General features: G+C 34.7%; 1 protein-coding gene across 2 annotated transcripts in view; it reads left to right on the top strand.

Moving 5' to 3' along the window:
- Positions 1-20635, top strand: part of VPS50 (VPS50 subunit of EARP/GARPII complex) — a 128965-nt gene that overhangs the window by 28962 nt on the left and 79368 nt on the right. For both annotated transcript variants that reach the window (XM_032304437.1, XM_032304436.1), the window contains 3 exons: positions 7933-7975; positions 9410-9508; positions 10869-11009. In XM_032304437.1, the coding sequence (XP_032160328.1) occupies positions 7933-7975; positions 9410-9508; positions 10869-11009 (283 nt within the window). The remainder of the gene's footprint in view (positions 1-7932; positions 7976-9409; positions 9509-10868; positions 11010-20635) is intronic.

The following is a 20635-nucleotide window of genomic DNA, read 5'->3' as shown; positions in this document are numbered from 1 at the left end:
CAGAGTCATATATTTGGGATTTACTGGGAATAGGCATCAGAATGTGTTTTTGTTAAAGTATGTTTGTGAGTGAAGCATTTAATTTCTTTTTCACGTGAAATTTATCTAAATTAGTTTCAAGAAAAGTTATGTTTAAAAGTCAAAACTGCTTTATTTTTTTTTTATTTCATTTGAAAGAAACTGCTTGAGGGAATCTGAGAGCATTCTGGATCATGCATATACCACCAGAACTAGAATATCTTTTTTTGAGTACTATACTTTGGCATAGGTACATGTATTTAATTTCTCATAATCTTCAAAATACCCTTTTTTTCCCCTCAGAATATGAACTTGGCAGTGGAATGAAAATTGCAGGTTGTAGAACTTCTTTAAATCATAGAATAATGAACATAGCTTTTTGGTACAAGTACAGCAATATTAGGGACCATGCTTCCCCTCTTGCCCTTGATTCCCTTCTAGCAAGAGGTCATGCTCTGTCTTTGTCTAAGTTCAGGCAAGGGGAACCTAGGAACTCTGCCTGGGATAGTGTTTGGAGCAGTGCATGTTTCAGCTGGGTCACCAGGCCAGCTACCCAGACCCATGAGTAGATCTGGAGTCCTTGTTGCTCCATCTGTGTGGGCTAAGTTTTTGACAGTGTGCTATTCGCATACTGCCTGCACTTTTTATCTTTTATTTTAATTTGTTTCCCTCCGTCTCCCTCCCCCGTGCTGTGCCATTTTGAAATAATGTAAAGTAAAATCTACTGGTGGCAAAACACAATATTTAAACAAAAGGTAAAGGTTTCTTTCTGCCTTACTGACCATTCTCTTTCCTACTCCCTGGAGTAAACTGCTTATATAGCTTATTAGGTTTTTTTTCCAGTAGATTTCATTATAATTTAAAATTCTATGTTAAAATATCTTTTTCCTGATTCATGACTTTATACAGTTGTTGATTCTCTGTTTACTCCTCCTCTTAAAATATCAATAAGAGATAGGAATTTGGTATACTTTCTTTTACTTCTCTGTCTTATAGGATATTTTAGTGAAACTCTTATTTTTACTTGGTCAAATTTATAACATTTATATTATTTTTGCAGCTATAATTAAATCTTCTGTGTTTTCTCAGTAGTTTACTTCCAGAAAAATTAACATAATAGAAATTGTATTTATTGTATCATGATTATATAAATATTATCTGCAGGACTAAGTAGAGTGAATGGACTTATAAAAAAAAAGTAATCTTTTGTCTGTACAGAAAATCAAAATCCATTGGTGTTTGGTGTTTTTGTTATTTGTTGAACATTTTTTTACCTCTTTCAATTACTATCATTTCTATGTTCCCTATATCCCTTTGTCTTGTTTTGTTAGAGTTTTGTTACAGTTATCCCTTTGAGAATTTTTTTTTTTGATATGGAGTATGTGGGAAATCAATTTTCAGACTTTGAAATGATGTTAATTTAGTCCATATGCATGATTGAAAGAAAAACTATTTTTTCCTTAGAAAATGGAATGCATTGCTCAGTTGTCGGACAGGGTCAGATGTTTTCCTCATGAAGAGTGCCTTTTCTTTCTTTCTTTCTTTCTTTTTTTTTTTTTAGGAACTTTAAGGATTTTTCTCTTTATTTGGTGTTCTGAAATTTCACCAGTTGTGTAGGAAAGTCATCTGTGTTAGATTCTTTACTCCTAGATGATGAGACAAGAATGAGATATTATTTAATCCTTATCTGCATGAGATGCTGTGTTACTTGTTCTACTAAGAGCTTTTGAAATGTATTTGTTCTCTAGGAGCTTATTATAACAGGCAGTTAACAGGCAGGACAGTGAGATAATAGGCCAGTTAAGAACACAGAGTACGTAAACAAAAGACCATCGGAAATGTTCATGCTGTGAATGGCTTGCTTCTTATACCCCTACAGAAACAGAAATATTGACATGTATAAGAGTGTGAATAGAAGCTAGGCAGTGTTAGCTTTGACAGCATCAACTGTACAGTAATTCTAACTTAGATTTTAATAAGGTTTTTTTCACTAACGCTTTATTTTTTAGCTTTTAAAAATTGAATCATGATGGTGGTGCTAGTGACGATGGTTGTGATAACATTTTTAAATGTTAATAAAAATATAATAAATATGATATAAATTATGTTTATTATATATAAATTTATATATTTATATATAACATATATATCATGTTATATATAATATATGTGTTATATATAATGTGTTTATGTATTTATAAAATATAAAATATAAATATAAAAATAATGTTAATAAAAAATAAAAATATTTTAACATTTTTGGACTTTTCTATGTGTCAAGCACTGTACTAATCATTTCCCTTGCCTTTTCTTATTTGGTATTGACAAAATATTCCACAGAGCTATTATTATTTTCTCGATTTTATAGATGGGGAAATTGATGCTTTGTAAAATAAGTGGGAGAATCAGGATTTAAACTTCAGTCCCTGGAACGCAGAGTTTGTTGCTCTTAACCACTATTACACTATACTGTCTGATAATGTAGTAACAGTGGAAGTTCATGGCTAGGAGGCCAATTTTTATTCCTCTACTCTAGTAGCTGAGTTAATTGTACTTTTTTTCCCTAAACCTCTTTCTACCAGTTATATTTGTTACCAAATTTATGTTGTTTAAGTAAATAAAATAATGAAATGAAACAGGTTTTTGAAAGTAGATGAGACAACTCATAAAAATTGGGGGATATAGGTGACTAAATGTGATTTGGCATTTGAATTGTTTTGCATTTGTCTTTAAGTTCCTACCTTATCACAGAGAAACTGAAACTTGATACTATAAACAATTTGTGTGTGATTTGGCTCCTATAAAACCAAGAAGTTAAAGCTCCACTCAAATGAGAAGATTTGGGGTCTAAATCAGGAATGGATAAATGAAGTGTGGTTATACAATTGTACTTAAAACATTCAATAGACCTGTGAACAGACATGCACACACACATCGATATATTCTAGTTTTAACTTTGATCAGTTGACCAACTGAAAGGTCTGCTCAGCTTTAGCACAGGGTAGGCAGACTTTGTTTTTAAAGAGCCAGATAATAAATATTTTAAGCTTTGTGGGCCATCAGGTGTCACTTGCAACTGTTCAGCTCTGCCCTTGTGGTCTGAAAGCAGCTGTAGACAATATATAAGTAATTCATGTGGCTGTGTTCCAGTAAAATTTTATTTAGAAACATAGGCTATTGGCTAGATTTGGTTCCTGGGCCTGATCTCTGCTCTAGAATTGAATTCATAAAGTTTGGAGATGTTTTGAACATCTGTAGTGTTCTTAGTAGTGGACTCTGATTTTTGAACAGAGTGAGGACAGAGATCTGGGTAGATTCAGAGTGATTTCAGGAGTTCTTTTCCAGTCTGAACATAGTTTGAAGGACCATGTGGACATTTCATAGTATCTCACCATTGGGGTTTAGCTTCACAGTGTTTGAAAGTCAGGTTTTCTCTGAAGAATGTTAATAAACTCTCTGCCACTGGAACAGATCTCTGATCTAAATACCTGGAATATCCAGGGGCAAAGGACATACCATATAAACTTGCAAGTATAAATTTTACTTAAGCTAATTTTGTAAGTTTTGGCACTCTACTAAATCATATACAAAGATGTAGTAATTGGGTAACTGATGTTTAGCATGTAATGGGATCTTGAAACTTTAGAGTGGGAAGCAACCCTTTGGATCTAGGACACTTTTGTATAGGAAACTAGTGCCCAGGAATATTAAGAAACTTACATCATATGACTCATTAATAACAGACCAGGTAAAGATCATTAAGATGGTAATTACTTCTGTATCGTGTTGCTTTTCTGTATGGCCAAATTGGTACAAAATTCTGATTTATATGCAGCCTTTCCAGGACTCATTTTATGAGTGCATATGTCCTAGATCAGCTATTTAAAAGAATAAAAGTTATTTTTGGATATCTTATGTTTAATATCTTCTGTAGTGATGGTAAAAATGCCCCCCAAAATTGTTTGCTTCTTTCTATTCAGCTTGCAGATAACCTTTATTAGCTTTTAGCCTTCCATCTTAGAACTGGTAATTTTTTTTTTTTTTACCATAATGTAGCTTTTATTTATCCAAATGTTTATGAGTATATCCTTTTAGCATACTTTGATTAATTGACTAAAATGACTTGAATTCATGTTTCTAAATGATGGCTAAAGCTTTCCTTGAAGGTTGTACACTTAATATATACACTCCTTAATCACATAATTTTAAAATATGTATTTTCAATTAGTAGTAAATTGTCAAAATGCAGTTGTAGATTTTGAAAGCATTTTTTTTTTTTTAAAAGGAGGGAGTGAGAGGTGGGGGAGGGAAAGAGAGTCTTCAGTAGGCTCCATGCCCAGCATGGGATCTGACACAGGACTTGACCTTAAAACCCTGAGATCATGACCTGAGCCAAAATCAAGAGTTGGTGCTTAACTGACTAAGCCACCCAGGCACCCCTTGAAAGCATTTTAAAGTCAAAATGTTTGATTTACAGATTTTATATTTAAAATATACATACTGTTGGGGCCCCTGGGTGCCTCAGATGGTTAAGCATCTGCCCTCGGCTTAGGTCATGACCCCAGGGTCCTGGGATGAGCCCACATTGGACTCCCTGCTTGGCTGGGAGCTTTCTTCTCCCTTTCCTTCTACTGATCCCGCTGCTTGTGCTCTCTCTGTCAGATAAATAAAATCTTAAAAAAAATACTGTATATACTATTTATGTTACTATGTTTTCTTTAACTCTTAATGCATAGGAGGATATAGAGTCATTTTAACCATAAATAATAGAAGCAGTGAAACCATCCAGACTTAAGATAATTTTATTAATACTTAAGCCCATTTTTTCCAGTTGAGGAGTTGAGGAAATCATTACTCTCAACTGTGAATGAGCCTAGATATATTTCTTTTTCCACCGAACTCAAGATACTACCTTAAGAATATAGTTACCAGTTCTAACCTAGTTACTGTTCCAGGTATTCTTGCCTCTGTATCTGTGTCTTCAGCCTTAGGTGAACTTCTGAGCCCTCTGTGATAGAGGAGTGGAACTGCTTATTTCTGCTTATTTCTCTTTTCCTCTTGCTAAGGCACCTGTAGACCGAGAGTTCAGTGCCGTTCTTTCTTCTCTAGAACATGCTCTCTTTTTCTGTCTCTGTCGTTTTATTTGTTGAGGTAGAAAACAGGGGCTAAAGGAACGTGATGGGGAAATTTTACCCTTTTTGTTTGAATCATAAATTTGATTGAGCAGTGAATCAGGCAGTGAGTTTAGTTAGTCCTGGGGAATCCTGGAGAATAAGCCACAATCTCTGCTTGGGAGACAGTCACAGGTACTCCCTTCTATCAAGTAGGATGCTGGAAATAGAGCATCGAGAAGCTGAATGAACAGTCAACAGGGGACGACTTCCCAGAAAAGATGACATTGGGATGGGCCTGAAAAGACAGATAGGCATTTGTGAGTGGGAAGAAGAGAAAGTATGTTCTAGTTCTTATTAACATTATGTATAAGAACAGGGGTGTTAAGGTCTGGAATTCTTAGGGGAATTGCCCATAGTCCACATGACTAAAATGTAGGCACTGAAAAGTGAAGGGCAAGTTCATTTTTCATGTCACTGTTAAGAATCTTACATGCCATACTAATTTGGGGCTTAATCTTTGGTTTATTGGGGGAGGCACCAAAGGCTGTAAAGTAGTGGATTAATGTGAATTTATTTCTGCTTTAATTAAGGAGCTGCAAACTCAGATTTCTGTAGGGACCAGGCAGGTAACTTACACAAAGCTGGCAGATGTGAGATAGCAGAAAATGGTCAGGCCCCCACAAGACTGATCAGGCCTTGTCTGAAGCCTTTCATGTATAAGCTAGAGGAAAAACTGTGTCTGCCAGGTCAAACGGAATATTGAGACCCCTGCTCAGACCTATCCCTGAGAGCTTTTTAGAGGTTGTTGTACAATGTTTGGTATATAGTAGGTTGATGGTGTTTGTCAAATAAATGGATGATGGATTGAAGGGTGGGTGTGGGTATTATGTGCAGAGATTTATTAGGAAACCATTAAGATAATTCCCACAAAAGGTGATAATGCTAGAGTTAGTTTACACAATTGAGAAAGGAGAAGCATAGGCAAATATGAGAAATACTGAAATGGTAGAAATAGGATTCACTTATCAGATAACACATGAAGAGAGGGAAGAATTAAAGATGACCTAGAGATTTCCAGCTTAGATTGAATGGGTGGGGATGACAGCAATCAAAAGAGAGAGAATGCGGGAGAAAAAACAACTGCAGGAGAAGATACTGATTTGGGGGGAATGTGGGAGAGCTGAGGAACTTTTTAAATTCTAAGTGCCAAGGTACTTATCATGACATTCACTTTTGGTGTATTATTTTGGGGCCTTTAAGTCTCATTTTCATTCATTCATTCATTCATTCATTCATTCATTATTCTTTGAACAGAAATTGTCCCAGAATCTTTTTTTTTTTTTTTTTTTTTTAAAGGAGAAGCTCAGCCTTGCCTACAAGTATTCCCTTAACCTATGTCTGTGGCTGTGGCTATTTTTCAGGCATAAATCCTGGTTAGAGACCTTAATTTTTCTGATAAGATATCAAACCTATATTATTGATTGTCAAAGTCCATAGTTGTGTTCACTCTCAGTTTTTACTAGAGTAATCTCCAGTGATACATTTTCATTGCTGTAGTATTTCATCATCTAAATATATCATACTTTATCCATTTAATTATTCATAGACAGTTGTGTTGCTTTAAGTTTTGCCTGTTACAAGTAGCGCTGCGAAGTTTGTGTATGTATTTCTGTAAGATATGTGTCTAGGACTCCTGGAATACAGAGTAAATGGATGTTGTTTCAGTAGATGTTACAGCCTTTCAAAGAGATTGTATCAGTTTCCCCTTCCTCCGACATTGAATTCAGTGTTCCATTTGTTCTGCATCCTTGCCAACATTTGTTGATGTCATTTTTTTTATTTGTAAAAAATATTTTTAGCCATTCTGGTTGTTTGTTATGTTGTCTTACTGTAGTTTCAGTTGCGTTTTCTAAATGCCTACTTGGGGTGCCTATTGTATGTTAATTGGCCAGTCAGCTATCTCCTTTGTCAAGTATCTGTTCAAGCCTTTGCCCTTTATTTTTATTCTTGTTCTCTTGATCAATTTATGAATTCTTCTGATTGAACCATGCTGTCTTATTGCTGTGACTTTATAACCTTTACCTATTTTAGTGTATCTCCTCCAACACTGTTCTTCAAGATATTCCTGCCTATTCTTAATCATTTGAGTTTCCACATAAATTTTAGAAGCAGCTTTACAGTTTTCATATACCCAAAGAAAGAAAAAGAAAGAAAAACCTGCTGGAATTTTAATTAAAATTTCATTTATTCTAGAAAATCATTTTTGGGAGAACTGATATCTTAATGATATTGTAGGTTATAGTTTGTTTCCACAGTATATATCTTTATGTATTTCAGTCTTCTGTATTTTAGCTCAGTTTTATATTTGCCTATTTTTTATTAGATTTTTTCCTAGGTATTTGGTTTTTTGAAATGATATTTTAAAAATTTTCATTGTCTAATTGTTTGTTCCTAGTACATAGAAATTGATTTCACTTTTAAAATTTTACTTTTTATCTATACTATACTTTTTAACCTTTAAAACTTGTTATTAATTTTGAATTCTTGAACTCTTAGTTTTTATCTATCAACTCTTTAGGAGGTTCTACCTGTACGGTTCTGTTGCTGCTAGTTAAGACTCTTATTTTTCTCTACTTTTTATTTTTCTGGCTTTATTGCACTATCTGTAGAATCAGCATATCTTACTGCTCATACTATTCATCTGTGAATTTATGAATTATTTATTTAGCTAGTATTTATTTATTGAGCACTTAGTTTATCTCTTTTAAAGATGGTCACATCTAACTGTTTTATTTAACAGTGAATTGAATTCAAAGCTTCAAGATACTTTAGAACAAATTGAGGTAAGAAGGATTACATCGTAAGTTAAGTGGTTTTCTCTTTTCAGAGAAAAGAGAATAGTTCATATACATCTTGTGTTTTGATTTTTGTGTGGATTACTGGCGCTCTAGATCACAACACTTTGTTTTTTTATTTGCGATATCTGTGCATGGTTGAGTTAATGTTAATCTACTTGTAAACTCAATAATACTTTTGGCTTTATTATTGAGTTTCATTACTTATTATATTTACTATTTATTATTGGTTTTATTGTTATCTTTATGGGATCTGAAAATATTTTGTATCTGAAGATACCATATCCAGAAAGATCCCAAAACTGTTAGTCATAGATATGTTTTCATGTAAATTATAACCAAAATATTTACCATTTATTAATTACTTTATTATTAACTTTTTTATTTCAGTGAGTTAATTTATATAAGAATAATTATTGGCTGATGAACCCTCCTAAATTCCAAACCCTTACAATATTTTATACAGTTCATCAAAAATATAGAAATGGAAAGGAAAAGATACGTCATTATGAGCAGGAAGTCTTGCCTTTCCTCTTACATTTATTTAGAGTTCATCTCTTTCCTTGGCAATCTTTGCAAAGCAGGGTATTCATTTTAATAAATGTAATAAGAATTATTTGTTAATTTCTGGTATTTTATTTTTTCGTTTTCCTGATGAGAGTAATTATAAAAATTGAGGCTGGACTTTCAAACAACTTTTGTGACAGTAGGTTTTCATCATAAATGCGGTCATTTACTAATTGTAAGAATGGTAATTTATTTGATAAACATAAAGATAATGCTTTGAACATCCTGTAAGTAAATAATCTCTTGAATATTGAGGACTTAACTTTTGAAAGCTCAATATTTCTTTACTCTCAATGTACAATATTATTTGGTACTTAGGTAGACAATCATTATTTTGAAACGAAATCACTGAAATAGAAATTCTTAGACAAAGTTGGTGCAATTATATATAAAAGTACATAGCTTGAGGTATGTTCTTTTAAGGTCAATGTAGTTTTGTTGAGAATTAGTTTTTCAGTGATTATAGAAGGACTTATTATTTTTTAATAGTTCTACAAATTCAGTTTGTGTAATTGTAAGATTTTAGCAGATCCTTGAGGAAAAAAGTAAAAATAAATAAAATTCTTTTAGTAACTATTATACTTATTTTGTGTCCCTTGAAGCACTAGGCATGGGTCTTTAGATTACTCATATATTAATGGCATCTTAGTAAACTTGGTTACAGTTGGTAATATATGAGAATTACAATCTATTTGTATTTTTTATTTAAATTTGTTTTTGACTATTAAATTTAGTGTCATAGTAAGTGTCTTTAGATATTAATTAATAATGAAAAATTAGTCTTAATACTTTCTAATCATTGCCTTGAAAACAGAATTCCTTAACTGCCTCTTGCCTCTTGTTTTAATTCCATAGGAACAGTTGGATGTTGCTCTTTCCAAAATCTGCAAGAATTTTGACATTAACCATTACACCAAGGTTCAGCAGGCTTATCGACTTCTTGGAAAAACACAGGTTAGTTTTGAAAGAATGTTTGCTTTTTTCTTAATCAGGAATCTGTTGATCTTTAGGAGTGCTCAAGTCTGAATATTACTTATGTAGTGTCCTTAAAAAGTTTCATTTAACAAAGTAAATTTTTATGCCATATGAATATAGGTTCTGTGTATGGAGTGTGATTAAAACATGACAGAAATTTGTTTTGAGCTATGAAAGTGTTTGTCAGGCTTAGTGTTTGCACACTTTTTTGTAGTTTTTCTTTAAAAGTGTTATTATAAGATAATTCAGTTGGAAGGGATGTGTAGTCTTTTACTTTAGCTCCTGATCCTGAGAATTTCTTAATGTGGAGCTTCATGGTTCTGAGATGGGCCAGCCTGTTTCCCTCAAAGTGGTATGTAAACTTTTGTGAAGTATGTTTATCTGAAAACAACTCCATTTCATTTATCAGATTTTTCAAAGGATTCTCTTGCTCTCCGAATGATGTCACTACTTCCTTGGTTTTACATTCTTTTAATGCTCAAGGAATTCCTTGAAAAATTTGCAACAAGGGTCATTGTTTGAAAAGTTAATTGTACCTTCTGCATGTGCATTTATCTATAAAAGAGCTAAAAGTGATAGATGTAAATGTTTTCTTCCCTTTAATGGTGTCCTGTCTTAGATGGAGATCTAAGAATTTACCAAACCATTGAAACTCTGTTTACATTTTAAAGTCTGAATAAAGAAATTTGATTGTTTACTGTACTTAATTAATTTGTATGTCTTAAGCTACCAAGGAGAAATTACAAGATGATAGACACTTGGTAATTTTGGACATGTTTAAAGACCTTTGAAGATACAATTATAACTTCTAATTACCCTTATTAGACTAATTATTTTACTCCTTAAATATTTAGTAGCCCCTAACGTGTGCATTGCTCCAGGCACCTTGATATGGGCCCTCATCTATTTTATCGTCTAGTAAGGGAAGCAAACATTAAAGAAATAAGTGGACAGGGTGTTGGGTTGTAACAAGTCCCATAAAAAAATAACATATCAGGGTAAATGGATAGAGACATGGAAGGTCCCAATTTGTGCAGGATAGTCAGGAAAGGGTTCTCTGAGAAGGTAACTATTGAGAAGCATCCTGAACAATGTAAGGGAATGCTGGCAGAGGGGATCCAAAGGTGTGATTATATATGACATGTCTAAAAAAGAGCAGGATGGATACCAGTCATAAATACAAAGCAACAGAACAGTGTTCATGATGAATAATAGTGATCTTTGTGTTATATCTATAGCATCTATAATCTTTAAAGATTTTTTTCCTATGTTTTTCAAATCCTTTGAAATACATTTATTTTAATAATATGAAATTATATATATTTTTTTCTTTCCACAGACAGCAATGGATCAACTTCACATGCACTTCACTCAAGCCATTCATAATACTGTGTTTCAAGTTGTTCTTGGTTATGTGGAGCTATGTTCAGGAAACACAGATACAAAATTCCAAAAGCTGCAATATAAGGATCTCTGTACCGTATGTAGTAATTTAATTCTGATCATATTGCCTCTCTTTTAGTTTTAAATTCATATTCCATTTTTCATAGCATCTATTATTTGAGGATGCTACTGAAATAAAAAAGAAGTATGTTTGCCAAAAGTCTTTTTTTCCTCCCATATTGTTCTTTTTCTCATAATGGAAGATTCAGTCACACAAGTGATGAGATGGTACAGATTGATGGAGTGCAGTTGCTTCTATAGGACTCTTTACTCTGTCATAGCTTCTTTTATCCTTTTCTTTTGGGCTCTTAATTCTCTACTGTGATTGCATCTAAGGTACTGCTAAGCAATCATCTTAGCTGGTTTCCTGTATACAATTCCCATCAGTCTTTCCATGTCTATAAATGCTGTTTCTGTCAGGATCTGTAACCAATTTCTTTTCATTCTTAAAGAAACAGAGGTCTGTAGGAAATATAACCACAGGTGAAAAGTGAACTGAGTTGGGCTCTGTTCTAGAATTGGTCCTATTGATGGATTGATGTAGGGTGTGAGGAAAAGAGAATGATGAACAACTGGGAGAACAGTGAGTGGTGTCATTTGTGTTTACAAAGAAGACAGATTTGTATTGGAGGGTTGTGAATTCTGTTTGATAACTATGAATGTTCATGGGGACTTGTGGAGGCAGTTGGATAAAAGAACTTAGGGAGATGAGAACTGAAGTGATAGAGTCATCAGAATCTAATTGTACTTAAAACCGTGATACTTGATAAGAAGACTGGGGAAAGGAGTGTAAATAAAGGAGCCATGGGGCACTTGGGCCTTGTGACATTCAGGGATTAGGTAAGGAGGAGAGACTAGGAGAGGGTCAGAGAAAGAAAGAAGCTAGTGGGGGAGGGGAAGACTAGGAGATGGTGGAACAGCCTACAGAAGGAAGTATTTCAAGAAGAATTGACTGTAAACCTATGTCACTTGCTTCTGAGAGTGTCCATATGGTGATTATTACAGAATTGATCACTTGATTTGACAATGTGGTCGTCATTTTTGACCTTGGTCTCTTTAATTCTAGTTCAGGAATGTTTTGTGTCTCTCACTGGACACATTCTTGAATCTTTTGTAACATCAACTGAGAAAATAATAGTTCTGGAAAGTAGATACCTATTTTCTACTGTAATTATGTCCAAGAATTAGTATAAAATTAAGCTACTCTTCATTCTTTAGTGAGTTTGTCAAAAGTGTAGGTTTTATGTTCATTGGGATCTAGAGAATCTAAGATCTTACTTGAGTTACAGTAAATATTCAGGAGGATGTGATTATATATGATAGATGAAGGATTAAGTTAATAATGGCAGTGGATGGTTGTTAATATAGCTAAAAAATGTCTTAAAAATCATTTCATATATCACGAGGACTCTTTCACAAATTTAATGATTATTAACTTAAAGTGGGATATAGTTTTATAATTCCGTTTTTGAATATCCAGTTTTAAGTATAGCCATCATTTGTTAAATTTCAATGATTTTGAAATGTTATTCTTCTTTTATATACATACATATCTTATTTATATCAACCTAAGAAATTAGGTTGATAGTATATATTTTAAATTAAATATATAAGCAATCAATTTCATTTTTTTATTTAGTTAGTGTTGCTGTCATGAAGAGATGGTTTTATTAAATGGTAAAGCAAGGGTCGCCCGAGTGGCTCAGTCAGTTAGGCAGCTGCCTTCTGCTCAGGTCATGATCCTGGGGTCCTGGGATCAAGCTCCGCATCAGGCTCGCTGCTTAGCGGGAAACCTGCTTCTCCCTCTCCCACTCCCCCTGCTTGTGTTCCCTCACTCGCGCTCTCTCTCTCTCTCTCTGTGTCAAATAAATACATAAAATCTTTAAAAAAAATAGAAATAAAAAAAAGTAAAGCAGTTTATTACAAGTAATGATTTCTCTGTTAAGCAGAAAATGACTTTTAATAATTGAAACAAACATTTTAAACAAATGACTTTTGTCTTTCAATCTTCTTTGGTTAAATCTGGTGTGTGTTTGTGTATGTGGGTAGTGTACTTTGTTACTATTAAACTTTTATGTGTTTTTAAAAGTCAAAGACATATTCGTGCTCCTGTTTCTTGAGAAAGTCCTCTGTACATTTATGTAACACAGAGTTGGAAGTTGTAATTACAAATGTTTATGAACAAAAATTCCTGCTTAAAGTGTTTACCACGGGTTTTTTTTTTAATTTCTTTCACTGTTTTTCACTGACTACTGAAGTAGCTGTATGTATATTTAAATGGTCAGATAACAAAGGGTTTATCTTTATTGATTTTATTTTGAGTTAATGCTTGTTAAAATGACTCCAAGAAACATCTGGTAATTCTTTATAAAATTATCCATCTATGTGTGATAGTAGTGAGCTATATATAATTAAATTAAGGAAACAAGTGATTTATTAGTATACTAGAGCTGAGTCATAGACCCCCTTCTGCCCCAGAACAGCCAGAACGTATGTTATTTTTCATCGAATGCACTTGGACACTTCTGGTTTATATTCAAGGTGTGCTAAAACATTCGTTGGTGGAGTTTTGAAGAGGTGAGAAGAGTAGCAAATGTTGACAATGACTTCGTGGAGGAATTTCTTTTGAGGAAAAGATTTAACAGAATTAGGTATGGTGGGCTCTTTATGTTGAGAGAACAGACTTAGGAGAGCTGAACAGTGAGGTGAAGAATATGATGTGTTTTAGGATGGCCTGTTTTCTCTGCATAATTCTCAATAAAATTAAAGAAGTTCAGAAATTACCCCAGGCTTCTTAGAAGTATTTAAGTCAGTGCTGCCATAGGCAGACGGGGATGTGGATATCTCCTTGAAACCTAACTTAAGTTTTAATTTGTTTTATAATATTGAATCCTTGTTGGGATGTTTAAGCCAGGGAAGATTAGGAAGAAATTATTTCTCATCAGATTTGTTTATTTATTAGTTAGTTTGTTGAAAAGATGTAACCTTTCAGTAACTGAGTTCTATAAAGGAAGACGATTATCTCAGGAGAGGAAAATGGAAGCAGCCCTTAGAAATTTAATAAATAAACTGATGAAAGGAAATTAAATACGTTTTCCTGGTGACAACACATACAAAGGAGCTGGTATGGCACAGCTCAGGTGAGGATGATGAGTTGTGAAGGAGCCTTGTATTAGAATGTAAAGTTCTTGATTTTTCAGTATGTGACAATTGGGAATCATTTCAGCTCTGGTTAAAAGTAACTGAGAAGTGGCGCCTGGGTGGCTCAGTGGGTTAAGCCGCTGCCTTTGGCTCAGGTCATGATCTCAGAGTCCTGGGATCGAGCCCCGCATCGGGCTCTCTGCTCAGCAGGGAGCCTGCTTCCTCCTTCCTCCTCTCTCTCTGCCTGCTTGTGATCTCTCTCTGTCAAATAAATAAATAAAATCTTTAAAAAAAAAAAAAAGTAACTGAGAATACTTATGGAGGATGCGTTATTGGGAGAGTACATGTGGCAATGGAATGTCAGATAAGAAAGAAGCAAGAGCCCTTAGGAGATGCATATAAGGTGTTGACTGGTAGATTTTAGAAATGAGAAAAGAGTTTAGGCATTTGGGAGGTTGGTTTCCTCTATATAATAGCAATATTTTGAAGGAAGTCCTTAATCATAGATAGATAAATATAAATATATAAATATTTATATAAATATAAATATATAAATAAATATAACATTAAAAAAATGAAATACATGAAATAGTATACTCATCAGAGCTGAGAGAGGGATGGAGTTCCTGTAAATGGGAACAATTGTGTTTCCTTTAAATGGAAAGAGATTGGAAATGAAGCAATCTTGCCCTTGTTCATAGTATTATTTTAAACCACTCATACCCATCTATTACTAAGTGGACTAGAATGAAATTGAACTAAAGTTTTTTGATATCCTTTTACAAAGAAATCTGGGGCAAAATTAGCGTTCTGTTCCTGTTTACTCTGGTAAATCAAGAACTTCAGAGTTCTTAAGGACAGCAGCATCCTGTCCCATTAGGAGATTTCTGCCATTTGTGTCCTGTCAGCCATTGCTTCTGCGTTTAAAAAATTAGTTGGCTTTGAGCTTTTTGGAATTATTTTGTAATTGAATGTAATTACTTTACTTTCCTTACTAAACAATGTTTTCTGAATGATTTAATTAGAAGCACAGTTTTTCTTTTTATAGTTTTTCAGTCTGGTTTTCCTGTTTTTCTTGAAGGTATTGGTGTACAGTTGTTAGATCAGTAATTTAGGCTCTTTTAAAAATGTGTACAAATTTTTTGAAGCTCAAGTAAATGATAATTAGGAAAATCTTCAAATGAGAATTAAAACTCATTCATTTCTGGAAAGGGCCAACGTAAAGGGGCTTAGTGGTGATTTTATTCACTTAAAAAAAGTAAGCTTTGTTCATGATTGCATTTACATCGATGTCCCCCTCCCTACATATTGATATCAGTCTATGGAGAGATTTACAGACACCAAGTGGATGCTCTTTATTTAGTGACCTTGTAGAGGAACTTTTTGTAGGTTATTTAAAAGTTTATGAAGTATGCACCAATTAAAAAAAATTTTTTTTTACTGTCTTTCGCAGGCTGTTGGATTTCCTGGGGAAGCTTATATTAAGATGTTAATTAGAATGTTATTGATTAATTTTATGATAATAGAGCTGGCTAAAGCTGGCTGAAATTTTCCCAACCATTTTTCAGGTTTTCATTTCCAAATGAGCTTAATGAGTTTTGAGTTCTGTGTTTGAAATGAACTTCATGATGTAGTAGTAACTTTGGTGAAAAGCGGAGTTTTTTTTTAGAAAAAAGCTTTTTTTAAAAAAAGATTTTATTTATTTATTTGACAAGGGAGAGAGAGACAGAGAGAGAGGGAACACAAGCAGGGGGGAATGGGAGAAGGAGAAGCAAGCCTCCCACTGAACAGGGAGCCCTATTCACAGGGAGCTGGATTCCACCTGGGATCATGATCTGAGCAGAAGACAGCCACTTAACTGACTGAGCCACCCAGATGCCCTGAAAAAACTTCTTGATATCATTTCCGTATGTGTTTTCTCAGAGTCTGACACATGGGAAGTGTTTAGTAAATGTTTCTTGCATAAATTGGATTGCCCTTTTTGTCTCTAATTGGTGTGGTGTTGACACAGTTTAAATTTAAGTATGAGGGAAAGAAAACCAACATTGTACCCTTTTTGTGTGCCATGTGGTTCTTTTTGAGAAGATTTTATTTAAGAGAGTGCAAGCGGAGCGGGGTGGGGGGAGATAGGGAGGCTGTGGAATGGAGGGGCAGAGAGAGAGAATCTCAAGCAGACTCTGTGCCAAACATGGAGCCTGACCTGGGGCTCGATCTCACAACCCTGAGATCATACCTTGAGCCGAAATAAAGACTTGGACACTCAACTGACTGAGCCACCCAGGCACCCCTATGCCATGTACTTTCACAGGTGCTTTATGTGCATACATCACAGAAAGACAAACTGACTGCTGGCCTAACATTCTTCTAAGCTTTAAAATTTTCTTTTCTTTTTTTTTTTTTTTAAGATTTTTATTTATTTATTTATTTATTTGACAGAGAGAGATTACAAGTAGGCAGAGAGGCAGGCAGAGAGAGAGAGAGAGAGAGAAGCAGGCTGCCTGCCGAGCAGGAGCCCGATGCGGGACTCGATCCCAGGACCCTGAGATCATGACCTGAGCTGAAGGCAGCGGCTTAACCCACTGAGCCACCCAGGTGCCCCTAGCTTTAAAATTTTCTTATAAGTAATATCTCTTGATGCTGAATTCAATGTCAGTTTTTTTGAGGGTTAGTAAATCTCTTTAGTAAGATCTCTGTTAAAGATATAGTTTATTGGGGTGCTTGGGTGGCTCAGTTGGTTAGGCGTCTGCCTTCGGCTCCAGTCGTGATCCTGGGGTCCTGGGATTGAGCCCTGTGTCGGGCTCTCTGCTTAGCGGGGAGCCTGCTTCCCCCCCCCCCCCCCCGCCTCTCTGCTGCTTGTGATCTCTGTCTCTCTCTGTCAAATAAATAAATAAAATCTTAAAAAAAAAAAAAAGATATAGTTTATTTTGATGTTCATATAGAAACCTAAAAACAAATTCCTCTTTTTGGTTAAAAGCATGTTTCTATTCCTAAATTCTCAGAGTTTTTTCTGTTATGAAGAATATACTATCTCTCATCAAACAATCATATTTTTACTTCTCTATAGAATTAACTGCCTCTTTATCCTTTTGATGACTGTTTTCTGACTTAAACTAGTCTGGTATTTGTATGTTCTTATATTATTTGGAGTCTTTATGGAGTTAGAATGTGGGTTATATAAGTAGTTGCACAAATTAAGCAGTCATTAATTAACATGTTTACTCTTAAAAATATACATATTTGAAATCATACAAATAAAACACTAATTATGGAAAAATATACATAAGCAAAAAGAAAATAAAAATTAGTATTTATGCATGCAAAGCTGGTTCTTTTAATGTGTATGTAAGCAAATAGCTTTTAAAAGTAGGATTATGCTGTCCACACAATTTTATAACATTTTTTCCCACTTTCTATGTTATAATTTTTCATTTCAGTAAATATGCTACCCACATAACTTTTAATAGTTTTATAGTATTTCAGTATAAGATCCCGTGGATTAATTAACCAGCTTCCTATTCTTAGATACTTATTTTATTTCTAGCTTTTGTCATTATGAACAACACTGTAGTAAATATTCTTAAAGCTAAGTCTTTGCACATGTCTTTATTTAGGATAAGTGATGAGAAATAAAATTGCATTGTCGAAGACTTTGCATTTATAGGGCTTTTGGTTCATTTTTCCAAAATTGCCCTCTAGAAATTGTGTTTTAATTTATACTCCTCATCAGCGATGTCTGCTTTTATCCCTTTCCCTGTACACATGAATGCTGATTATTTTGTATTTATTAGCTTAATTGTCAGATACCAGAAGGTAGCATATCGAGAATAATTTATATTGTTTCTCACTCAGGCATATTTAGGATGTGAAGGAAATTAAATTGGGACATTTATTTGATTGTTGGGTTAATTTGGTTGATTTGTTGGATAGGTAAGTAGACCTTTTCTCTTATTGGAAGGTACAAATTTGAATATTTGTTCAATGAGAGAAGTCTTTTTAGTTAGAAGAGTAATACTATACATTTCCTTGAGTTGCTTCCTCAGGTCAGTTTTAGAATACTCCAAACAATAAAGCTGTCAGATTTATTATCACATATTTGTACCACCACCACCGCTCATGTATTTTCATATATATGAATATATATTGATTTCTGTATATTTAAGATTAAAAAAAAACCTAGGTTTTGGTAATATTTTAAAATTCAAAACTTAATGATCGAAACATAGGTAAGGAACAGTTTTCTCTGTTATTTACTCTTTGGATTATCAAGAGCCATGAAGGGTCTGAAATTTATTCTACTTAGAAACTGACAAGCTTGCCCCTTACCCTTTCATGGATGCTGGCATAGGACACAAGACTCCATTTTCTTAATAGTCTGACTTGCTAAGCATAAACCAGTTCCCTTATCATCACTCAGCATTTGTTAATCAAGTAATCGGTTCAGCTCAACAAGGATAGATAAGGTTTACAGAATTTACAACCCAGTAAGGTGTCACGTTAATTATGATTGTTCAAGTGTGAAAGTTCAAACAACATAAAGTGTTATTGGGGTCAACACAGTTCTTTAAGGGATCTAAGGAAGGCAAAATTGTATCTTATTGTTAAGAGGAGCCTGCAAGTTCTGAAGGTCTTGGATTTCAACAGGCGCAGTGAGTTGGCTAGGTCCTGGGGGTTGTTAGGAAATAATCTGAGAAATGACAAAAGAGGAGGAGAGCATGGGCAGGTGAAAGGAACTATAGGTTGTCTGGCTTGGTTTAACTGGATTTTCAGTGTGCAGATTTGGTTGTTTTCAGCGTTTTCTGGGACTCCGTGCCTCTGGAGTGCATGCTTCGGACTGTAGTTACCTGGGTATCCAGTCTTCCCTCTTTGGGTGGAAATGGAAGGGTTTCTTGGTTACTTGAAACTGGCTCAGGTGTGGCAAGGCACCTGGGCTGCCCATGTCTAAGACCCTGTCAGTGTAATGTAGATTGCTGGGCTGTGTGTGTATGTGTGTGTGTATGTGTTGTAGGGGAGGGTTGGGAGTAAATGTTAAAGAACCAACCTTTTTTTAGAGCATGGCATGCACTGCCAGCAGAAACAAAAAAGAACTTACGGGTAGAAAGCCATTCTTGAGATCTGTCAAGAAACCCTATTTTTAAAATATATATGTTATTTATTTATTTACTTGAGAGAGAGAGAGGGAGAGTGAGAGAGGGAGAGAGAGAGAGAGAGAGAGAGGACGAGCAGGGGCAGAAGGAGAGGGAGAAGCAGGCTCTCCACTGAGCAGAGAGCGGGCCTGAGGCCTGACATGAGGCTTGATCCCAGGACCCTCTGATCATGACCTGAGCCAAAGGCTGATGCTTAACTGACTGAACCACTCAGGCATCCCGAGAAACCCTATTTTTAATTTGATGGTTTTTACATTTTAATACTTTTTGGTGATAATCTCAGTTTAGGGGTTCACAACATTTTTTCAGTTGTAATTTGGGAAAGGTAAATGATGTGTTCTTATTATACCTGCTTTGCTTATTTTATAGTATTAAGCTGTCTATTTGATTCAGGCCATTTAATGGAAATTTGGAAAAACCTAAGAATGGGTTAAAGGAGACCCTTCTGTTGCACAGTTTAGCACTTCCCAAGGAATTTTGCTCCTTAGTTCCAAGGTGATAGTTACTTAGTTACTTACTTAGTTCCAGTGGTTTAAAGGAGACCCTTTTGTTTCACAGTTTAGCACTTCACAAGCAGTTTCACAAAGTGCTAGTCACTTAGTTCCAAGTTAGCATCATTTATATTATTACAGATAAATACGATTTCATGGGTATATGTAATTTTAGTATTAATGATAAAGTGCCTGGGAAATGAGAGTGACTTTTTTTTTTTTTAAACCATGAAATGCTTGTGTTTTTAAATCATGAATGGATCTAGTTTGGTACAAGGAAAGTTTTGCTATAGCTTATGTGTATTATTGTCTTTGGAGAATCATAGTGTTTTTTTAAAAATTTTATTTATTTTAAAAGACTTTATTCACTTATTTGAGAGAGAGACAGAAATGGTGATAGAGAACATGAGTGGGGAGGAGAGGGAGAAGCAGGCTTCCTTCTGAGCAGGGAGTCCGATGGGGCTCGATCCCAGGACCCTGGGATCATGACCTGAGCCAAAGGCAGATGCTAACCAACTAAGCCACCAAGCTGCCCTGAGTCCTAGTGTTTAAAGCTTCAGAGAGAATGTAAGTTATGTGCTTTATCCCTAGGGGTGTTGAGATAAATGAAACCATATTATAGCATCATAACCAAGTAAGTCACAAAGTTGGGTCCCAAACCCAAACGTGTGCTATCCACTCCACTATACTGTGCACATCTCTGGCTTCCAATGTCTGTAAAGTACTGAAGCTGTTCATATTTTGTCCAAGCTTGGCCCTTATTGAAGTAATTAGAGGTTGGAAAGATCTTGTAATTGCTTGGCCCAGACACTTATTTAGGTCCAGAGTTCAGCCTCCCTAGAGATGTTTTTGGCTCCTGGGCCTAGTGCCGACTGGATCTGCAGCAC

This window comes from Mustela erminea, chromosome 11, assembly GCF_009829155.1.
Source record: "Mustela erminea isolate mMusErm1 chromosome 11, mMusErm1.Pri, whole genome shotgun sequence".
Lineage (NCBI taxonomy): Eukaryota > Metazoa > Chordata > Mammalia > Carnivora > Mustelidae > Mustela > Mustela erminea.
The sequence above is the reverse complement of the archived record's forward strand: the minus strand, read 5'-3'. Positions and strand labels throughout refer to the sequence as shown.